General features: G+C 40.1%; 1 protein-coding gene across 1 annotated transcript in view; it reads left to right on the top strand.

The window, feature by feature from the left end:
* Positions 1-1833: 1833 nt before the first annotated feature.
* Positions 1834-10508, top strand: part of LOC310925319 (chloride channel protein 2-like) — a gene marked incomplete at both ends in the record, with an annotated part of 151023 nt that continues 142348 nt past the window's right edge. Inside the window, one exon of the mRNA XM_083887242.1 lies at positions 1834-1884. Within this exon, the coding sequence (XP_083743368.1) occupies positions 1834-1884 (51 nt within the window). The remainder of the gene's footprint in view (positions 1885-10508) is intronic.

The following is a 10508-nucleotide window of genomic DNA, read 5'->3' as shown; positions in this document are numbered from 1 at the left end:
CTGGTATAATGTGTACTTATGATTAAGCTTCGATAGCAATATAATTCTTTATATATTTTTTTTGTTCTATTTTCACTTTAAATTGTATTGTATACTTTCTTTCTCTTAAAACACAGTTCTTCTTTTTTACATTCAGACTTTTAGTTTTTACCTATTGTCCCTAAATGTGTTGTTGCAAAAGCAATATGGTTTACTTTAGCAAAAGCATTCCATGCATTCTTATACATGTGGAAAACAATAATAATAATCTACTCCAATAAGGAAGGCAATAAGTAGGCTAGTTAATCATAAACAGCCAGTGGTATAATGTGTGATTCGGGGTCAAGCGTATTTCATCCCTGAGAATGAAGAGTTAAGTGGTTACTCCCCCTTTGCACACAATTTACAAAATGTGTTCGTCGTCAAGAGGATAAATACACACACACACACACACACACACACAATATATTTATTATATTTATAATATATTTATATCTTAGTGAGGACACGTCATCAGTATAATGCGTTCCCTAGCCCCTTACCCTAACCTTAACAATCACAACTAAGGGCCTAAACGTAACCTTTAACTAAACCTAAAACCAGGTCTTTACCCTGAAAAAGCCCTGGGGCGGAGAAGAAAATGTCCCCACAAGATCAAAATGTCCCCATGTTTTTTTTTTGGACCTCACAAAGATACATATACAAGTACACACACAAACCGGACGGTCTGTTAATAACACCGGAATTCAATTCACCTGGATTTCTGGATATAGCCAGCAAAAATATCAAGATAAGTCATATTGACCAGCATTAGAGAAATGGTGATTTGATTTATATTGTGACATATTGATATCAAATTATATATTGTGATACGATTGTTTTCCCCATATTGTCCAGCACGAGGATCCACCTAAACACTCACACATCATCGTCATCATTGTCAAACACACTTGCACGAACACATCTTTGTTTGCAACCACACATTTCAGAGAATAAATGTTTCAAGGACTTTGTCAGGAAAGCGGAACTTTGCAAGATAGGCCGCTTTTTCTCTGCAGAGCTCCCCCTACAGTTTCGGAATATATACTTTTTCGACACCACGGTAAACATCCATCCAAAGACTCACCACTGACGTCCCCCTCCCTTCTCCTCTCCTGGCCAAATTGCTTGAAGGGCCTGATCTGGCCCCGGGCCTTAAGTTGAATAGCCTTGCCATAAAGGCTTGGACCAGCCCTGTAATCATCACAATGACTCTGAAGCTGTTCAATCATAAAAACTATATATATAAAAAATAGAATTAAAGTAGAAAAATAGTTAAAAATCCTGCATTTTGCTTTAATTGGCTTCTCTTTCCAGGCACAGTGTCAATTTTCATACAAGTAGAAATAGTAAGAATTGCTGTATTTTGTTGAAATGTGCTCATTGTGATTTGTAATTAATACAAAAATAATTCCTTGTTGAAAAAAAAAAAGGTCACGACTCATAACAACCCAGTGGTCGGAGTTCTTTTTCTCCCTGACTTGAGTGACATATGGGAGGGTTAAGTCTACGAAGTCCCGCCTCACGCTGTGCGAGCGTGTATCTTGCTCCAGACTTGACGCTATAAAATGAAGGAACATAGTGAACCAGGGACGCGGTTTTTATCTGGAGTTCCCTTTGTGAACTCTCACACAGTAACTGCAGTCAGTTGAACGCTTTAATCACTGTTCTTACACACATACACACACACACTCATTCAAAGAGACAGAGAGAGAGAGAGGGGGAGAGAGCTTTCGCTGCTGTCGGCTGCTTCCCGCTTACTTCCACACCGAGAAGCCTTCAGCAGGTCGCCGGGCACAGGTACGGAGCAGAACCATGGCAGGAGACGGCACAGACCAACGGGCGCTGCAGTATGAGCAAACTTTGGTAAGTTTTTCAGCTCTTGCCTCTCTGAACTTTGCTCTGCTGACGGAACTCGCAGTATAACTGCTGTTGTGGCGTGGACAGGGAAACCAGAGCCCGCTGTCAAAACAGTCAACTTTACGCCGCCTCCCCTCGCCGGCTAACCGCACAGAACAGAAGTACTGAATGGTGGTTTAAAAAAAGTTGTAGAAGTTGAAATGAAACTCGTGTTGGTGGTAAACACGCATGACGAATGCGGCTTCGTCAGTCACGGTGTGTGTCTGTGCGTACGGCGGTTTCCAATGAACTTTGTGTGTCTGCGTAGAAACGATGACAAGTTGAAGTAACCGGTTTTTGAATGAGGTTCGTCCTCCTCCTGACTGCTCACGTGAACGCAGCTGTGAATGTTTATATTAATTACTGTAACTGGCCTTTGCTTGTACTCGCGTGTACTTGCGAAGCGGCACAAGCACCTGAAGATAATCCGATTAATAGCACACATTAGCACATTTGCTTTATGACGGTGCAGTGACTTTTAGGGGGTGTGTTGTCATAATCTCTGCCCTGATAAAGGTAATATTATCCTATACCTTTTACATTTGTGACAACTCCAGTGGGGGAAAACACGCCATAATGTGCAATTTAGTGACCACCAACATTTGGCATCCAAAAAAAAAGTTATTTAATAGCCAACTATCAACTAATTGTTTTACTTTTAGTGTCTTGGTCCAAGCAAAAGCCATTGTGGTGCTGGGTGTAGGAGCATTGTGATGGTTTTTAAAGGCCGTATAAACATCAAATGCTGTGCTAATGGTGTTTACTACGAGCAATAAAAAAGATATAGCCATGAGTTATGGTTTTCAGTTTGTTCATTTTGTCAGTAAGCATATTTAAGACCCATTTGTTTTAACTTAATAATCTCTGCACCCAAAACTGAGATTTAGAAAATATTCAAATCTCTCCAATGCTAGAAATGAAATCCCTGTGCATGCAAAACGGATAGCTTCACATCAGAGTACAGTACAGCAGTCATTTTTAATAAGTGAGCTGATATACAGTACAGTACATGAGGATCAGGAACTGCAGCATGTGCAGGCTTTACATTGCTAACACCACTGTCCAACAATAGATCAATTCATTGGTGATCACTGTGCCAACGTGTTTCTAGGAAACGGTTGTGCAGATGCTCAGTGCTGTGTGGTGCTGGCTGACCTTAATACATAACCTGTGAGTGTGATTGAATTTGTTTTAGACTGTAAAAGTCACAGTTTTCCTCTCATTAATCATCATCCAAGATTGTTTCCCTTTTATGTTTTTCAAGCATAGATTACAGACAGGCAGTTGTTTGTCAGCGGATTAATCAGTTGCCTGAATAGCTTGATATTAGTCACATGCTCTCAGATACTGATTAGGGCCCATGACACGTAATTTCTAGTTCGTCTTTGGAATCTCTGTTTCGAATGGTTTTAAATAATTGAGCAATTAAGTGAATTAAGTGATCCTGTTCAGTACTGGTATTAACATCTGTCTTCAGTGATGTGATCATAGGTAGACTGAGGTAGTTACAGTTTAAAACACCTTCAATGTGTCTTGAATTCGTCCTCAAATCTGATCACAAAAGGTGTTTTGGGGATGATGTGGCGACTGATATTGATCGCTTTATTCTAGGGATGCATGATATTGGACTTTTTGCCGATCTATGTTTGGGCAAATCAGTAATCACGATACCAATTTGTAAATGTTTCCACATACGTTTTGTAACGTATCTGCTTTTTATCAATATGGAACCAGTTTTTCAGGAGAACTATATCATTCATTTTTGCGAGGGGGGGTTTATGAAGACGAGAAAGAGGAATGCTATATCGGGACTACTAGTATTAGCCCAACCAATAATTGTTCACAACACTGTGAGTTCATAGGTCATCAGGGAGGCGGGCTGGGATTTGTTAATGACTCTATGAGATGCAGAAGTGCCCCCGCTGTTTCCTGCCAACATTTTTTTTTGTAGTTTCTTGAGTGGACATCAAAGAGGCAGGGGTACTTTCGTCAAACGTGAGAATATGAATCAAAATACAAAAAAATACAAATCCATACTATTGAATTTACGAATCCACAGTTATGCGTTTAGGAATCTGGCGCTGTCAAGTAACTCTCAAAAATATGTCACGGGGCCCCAGGCATTGTGTATTGAGTAGGGATGTAACAATGCATTGTGACACGATTAAAAATCGGTAAAAATGCGTGACGATTCTCACCGGTTGACAGAAAAAATTAATCGCGAATGTGAGAGAAGTAGGAAATGCTCTTTTTCTTCTTTTTTAAAGAAATAGGTTACGTTATCTTTAAAAAAAAAAGTCACTGTTTGGTGACTTACGTCACTACATAGGTACGGGGCACAGAACAAGGGAAGACATGGCAACAACTTTGAGATGGAGGATGCACCGAGCTGTTTAAAATCACCTGTGTGGCGGCATTTTGGATTCCCTATATTCACAAATACAACTGCTGAGAAATGGACAGACAAAACCAAAACCGCATGTAAATATTGCAAGAGACTGCTACCATATAGCGGCAACACAAGCAACATGCAGCAGCATATTAGCTGCCACCACAGTGAGAAGCAAAGTAACCTTACGCCACCTTGTGAGCTGCCAAACTATAATAAGTCATATCTTAATACACACAGCACATGTTTAGACTCTAAATGGCCAATTTCTCGCCTCAAATTATCTTAAAACTGTGTCCCGTGACACAGAAAAGTGAGAAACGGCCACTGTTTCAATGTTATTCCGCCTCCACAGTCTTTTTTATTCGGACGCTATTGCTCACTGTAGCCAAAAGCACAACAACCTTGCGTAGCGACCCCTACTGATCGGGAGGGAAATTGCAGTGCGTATCCATCACCACGACGGAGAAGTATGAAGGCTCGATTGGTCTCTGTGGTTACGCAGTCAGATAACGCATTACACAGTCGGAGAATTATAATGTGGCCTTTATTTGTGAGAGTGCAAGCACCTCCTAGATTTTTTTCCTACGAATAAAAGATCATTTTATTTGGTAATAATTTGTCTATAGGTCATTTTGATAAAAAAAAAAATTGTGAGAAAATCGTATCGTGGTCACAAAAAAATTGTGAACCACATCGAGTCGTGAGTTGACTGTACCGTTGCATCCCTAGTATTGAGCAGAAGATTCATCAGTTTCACACACTGCGCATGCGTTCACAGCTAGCACCGAGCTAGTGCCAATAAGGACATTCGCTGCATATGTAGCTGCACCCTCCTCTATTTCCACCAACTGATAGCTTCATGATCATGGCTTGTTCATCACTCTTAACTTCCACGCTCTCATTTAGGTCACGTGACCAAATGACTCCAAATCAGTGCATGACTATATAGGAAATTTAGTCCATCCAATGGTATTTCATTTTCAAAAAATAATCCCAACAACAGGGCTTAAAGATTTCAGGCACAGAACTTTATTCAATGCATTTAATTTGAAGTGTCACAAAAAAACAGAGAAGACGTAGTAAACATTAGATAACAGAAACAGAGGGAACTGAGCCAGAGGAAAGAAAGGGAAATAATGTCTGTTTGTTAACGGTTCATGCCGTTTCCTCTGGCTCAGTTCATTCTGTCTCCATTTCTGTTATTATATCTAATGTTTACAACAATTCAAGTTAAATTACATGTATTGAATAAAGTTCTGTGCCTGAAATCTTTAAGGCCTGTTGTTGACGAGATTGTTTGTGAAAATTAAATATGATTAGTTGGACTATATTTCATACAGTATATTGTCCTGCACTGATTTGGTGTCATTAGGTCACATGACCTAAATGAGACTGCGGTAGTTAAGAGCGGTGAACAAGGACATTGAACAAGCCGTGATCTAACGGGACTTCACAGGGTTGGTAACATCCTCTGTCCTTAGACCTTTGACCAGGGTAAGGAAAAACTACCAGGGATATCCAACCTGAAACAAATTTCACCGCTGTCCTTACCCATCTTGGCGCTAGCTCTAGGGATGCACCGATGCAATTTTGTCACTTCTGATCCGACCCGATACCTGAATTTGGATATCTTTCAATACCGATACTATTCCGATATGGATGCTCTGTTTGCTTTAATGTTATTATCATCATTGTTGATTTTATATAAGGCTTTAATAAACTCCTTTATACAGGCAAGTATGATATGTACGACTTAATAGCCCCCTGACGATTTTTAAATGTTTTAAAAAAAAAAATTTGCCGCACGAGTGAGATCCAGCTAACTTTATTTACACACAAAAAAACACAGAACAGTTTCAGGTCACGTTCACGTTTTGCAGCCAGCTATCAGAGCAGTCAGGGAATCAGTTGTGGAGACATTTCAGCAGACATTAAAGCACAGACATATCGGATTGGACATTTCTACAGTTGTATCGGAAATGTCCAATCCGTCAATTACGTCTGTATCGGAACCCGATACCGAATCGGATCAGCCCCATCCCTAGCTAGCTCGGTCCGAGCTCTGAACGCATGCACAGTGTGTGAAATCAATGAATCTTCTGCTCGCTATACAATGCCTGGGGCCCCTGTGACGTATGTTTGAGAGTGACAGCTGCAGATTCGTATTCATGACTGTGGATTCATATTTTTTAAGTTAAAACTATTTGAATCGTATTCTCACGGTTGTCAATTTGTATTTATGTTGAATAAATCACAACAGAGTATGTGTGCATGTTTTTGACAGTTATCTTACCCCAACATATTATTCCAACAGCAGCGTCCCTCTTCGCCATGTTTATGTCTGAATGTTACGCCACATAAGATCACTCTTTATCCTATTGGTCAATATCCAGGTGCATGTTGTAAGACACATTGGATTAGGCGGGGCACACAGCCGTTATACACTGGATATGTGTTGGTCACAAACAAATCGCTTGAAAATCTTCCTGGATTTGTGTAGTCTGATTCCGGCATAAGGCTGACCACATGCTATCAGATCAATGAAGCTGTTAATGCCATGTTTGAATGGGGCTTGATTCCCAGATCCCACCAAGCAAAGCATGGACTTGCAATTTGCCCCCTCAGAATGATTAAAGGCAGGTTTTTGGACTGAGGATCAGTGCACCATGTGCTTTTTTTTCTTAAGTTGAACTTTTCTTGACAAAACTTCTGTCAAGCGTTAAGAATCTGCTATTTGTATAGATTAGTTTTATAGCCTGACTGGACCCATTTAGAGGTGCTAAATGAAACAAGAGCCACAACTGTATACAGCACTTCTTTGGGCCTCTGTTTCCTTTATGCTGAAAAAAAGTTTCTTTGTGAAGTCCCCCCTCCCTATCTCTGTGTGTGCTGTTACTCTCTGTGTGTGTGTATGAGAGAGAGAGAGATTACACAACATGCGACCCGCTGATTCAGCGCTGGACACTGTGTCACCCTGCCAGGGTCTCGTGCTCGGCCCTGTGGCTCTCTGAGAAGAACATGCAAAAAAGCTTTTCTCCAAAATGAAAAAAAAAACCTGAAACACTTATTCTGATAGTCCCAGATAGTCTCAGATCTCCCTGCTGTGTCTGTGTGTGACTTTGTTACGTGAGCAAGCAATGAAAGGCATCTAAATAGAATCAAATAAAAATAGTTACAGAGTGAGAATAATATGACTTAGTTCTCCTCTCTCCTTCTCACCGACCCCCCCCCCCCCCCCCTTTGACCGTGGGCTGTAGTAACATGGTGTCTTTGTGTCATATTGGCAGTCATGGTGGTTGGGTGGGTGTGTTGTGGGCAGTGGATGCTCAAAGAGGCCACAGTATAATGTGGCTATGAGAGGCTGAAAGGCTCCCTGTACAGAAATGTTGGTAGAATAATACCAGCTTCAACATGCAAGTCGAGTAAACAACAGTGTGATGCATCACTTAATATTTGTGTTAAACAGATTTTTTGTCAATTTGTTATAGAAATTAAAGTCAGGTATTCAGAATTTGGTGTAAAATGCAGTGCAAACATTTCTTTTGGTGTATTTATGGGAAACAGTGCATAGGTACTCCATATTATCCATGGTAAACTGTGAGAAGATTTGACACATACTCCCACAAGTTTTACTAAATCATTAATCTCCAGGATTTGTGTGTCCCATGATCATCTTACAGTTTACAGCAGCTTTTTCAACATTAGAAGTGTTAGTAGAATTCTTTCATATGATGGTCTTGGGCAGAACAGGCAACAGCACAGTTAACAGGGTTACTGACGTACAAATAAAAATAGCATTTACAAAGACATAAAATATCAAAATATTCTCATCGGGGCTGCAATGGTTATCCAACAAAACCACATTTATTATGTGCAATACACTACAGGAAGTGCTTTGGGCAGTAGGCACATTTCTACCATTGTACACACCAACTGCTGTCTGAAACAATAAAGAAGAATGAATGGGGAAACAATTATTGGGTTTATGTGAAAACATTGACCACTTCACTAAATGTTTTTATTACATAGCTTGGAAACACATTATATTATTTTACAGGTCATTTAATTTGTTACAAAAATGTCATATTTTCTTGTTGCAAGTCAGTTGGCTTATGCGGGGCTTGAACTGTAAACAACGTTGTTAGCGTCATACACCCTTGATGACACTGTCCGTCATCAAGGTGAATTGATTTTTATTTATTCACACTAGGGGCTCATTAAGGACATTGCACTGCTGCGAGAAGGTAGAATAAAAAGTCATAAGCTGCCAGTGGTTCAATGAGAACAATGGTGTTGGGACGTTAAGCTAATGCTGAAGCTAAGTTATGCTAGCAAGCCTTGATATCGGCACACAAACATGCTTAGTGGTTATAAATGAGGTGGACAGTGGTAGCGGAGCAGCATCTGTCTCACTGTCTCGTTCACTAATTAGAAGAATATTCCAAGATGCCTCTGATCTATAGTCATATTGCCATTACAATATTCAATTGCATTATCCCATATATTCCTCATAGCGTGCAACCTTGAATCCCAAATTGTCAACATTCACTTAACATTCAGGACACAGTACATCTGTTAAAACATCTACAGCCAGATAATGTGTTGAGTTAATTTTAAAAAGAACCCAGTAAGACCTGCTCTCCAAGATCCAGCTTTTTCATAACTGTCTCCAAGCTGCATTAGAATTAGTAACATATTATTATCAATAACAATCAATGCCAGTGGCAGCCTGTGTGTTTCTGCAGTAATCTTGAGTTTAGACCTTGAAACACCCTTACATGACTGCTGCAGACTGCTGTCTTGCAGATAATCTATGAACCATTAGTCACATATTTCTGTATTGATTATGATAAAAAAAATTAATGCAAAAGAAGACAAATAATAGCAAAAAAGAGATACTTTTGTTTTGCACTTTTCATAAATAATCACATTTTTGGACGAGTGTTCATATATTTACACAGTATTGTATTATAATGTTAATAAATAATAAACAGGCCACCCTGTTATCAAAGGTAAAGTTATGTTAGGTCTTATTGTACAATGGCATCATTTATCACATTTATGTCACTGGCAGTTTTGCTCCAGTTTAGTTGATTACTGTGTGCTTAGACATGATGAAACTTTCATCATCAAGATCAGTTGGAGCACAAGCTTGAGTGTTTTTCCACAGCAATAAAACGTTATGGGTGTTTGTTGTGGCTTTGTCTCATGCGAATCAGGAAGTTGCTTGGAAGAAAGCCTTGTACCTGTTGGCTAACCATTAATAGTTGTCACACTCTCCATTGAAGAAAAGTTTGCCTGTTTGATGTAGCACATGAGTGAGGAAACTTTTTTTCTCTTGAAGGGCTATTTCTAGTTTATAGGATCTTAGGTAAGGCAACAATACATGATAGCAGACGTATCTAGGGTAGGGCACAGTTCACATTTGTATCAGAACCCTTAAAGGTACCTTGAATTTGATACCGTAACAGTACACTTTTTTTTCTATTCTTGGCTCCATAGTGCAGCACACGTTATATATGACGGCAATGTGCCAGCTAGAGCCTGCAAATGATCAATTTTCCAAATGCTAACTGCTGTACGCTCCCAGTAACCTCTGTGGCTGATGTCATTTCCTGTCCCTTAGAGATATTACTAAACGGAGCATTATGAACAGGGGTGTTTTGGCAGGGTGATAGAACTGCTGTGGTGCTTCATTCTTATGGTATTTTTACCAAAGCACAAAGACACCAGAGAACTAGTTTAACTTGTAGAAATCGGGTATAGTATGGGACCTTTAAAGGTATAATGTGTAGTATTTATGGGTTTACATAACCCAAAATCCACTTTTTTATACATATTATGTGCTCCTGCATTGTCTAGTCGCTGTATAATAGTTGTTGTTTCATTTTCGTAGTGTTTCAAAAAGTCATGTAAAATAACATGACCGCGGACCGCGGTTGCATAGCCACTGTTAGCAGCGAGACGCCATGTTTCTACCGGAGCCTGTAAGGACAAACGCGAGAGAACAAAACAAGCGTCTCTTTACTTGTAGCGGAAGTCCCGCCTCCACTCTCTCCGCTTCGTCTGCTACGGCCGCGGTAGCTCGCCCTCTCCCTCACCGGCTTCTGACAGCTCTACCGCGGCCTGACACGGAGAAAGACGACGAGGACGACAATTGATCGGCTGATGACACCGTATCGCTCAGGGAAGGGAGGGG

This window comes from Microchirus variegatus (assembly GCF_963457635.1).
Source record: "Microchirus variegatus genome assembly, chromosome: 3".
NCBI classification, from domain to species: domain Eukaryota; kingdom Metazoa; phylum Chordata; class Actinopteri; order Pleuronectiformes; family Soleidae; genus Microchirus; species Microchirus variegatus.
The sequence above is the reverse complement of the archived record's forward strand: the minus strand, read 5'-3'. Positions and strand labels throughout refer to the sequence as shown.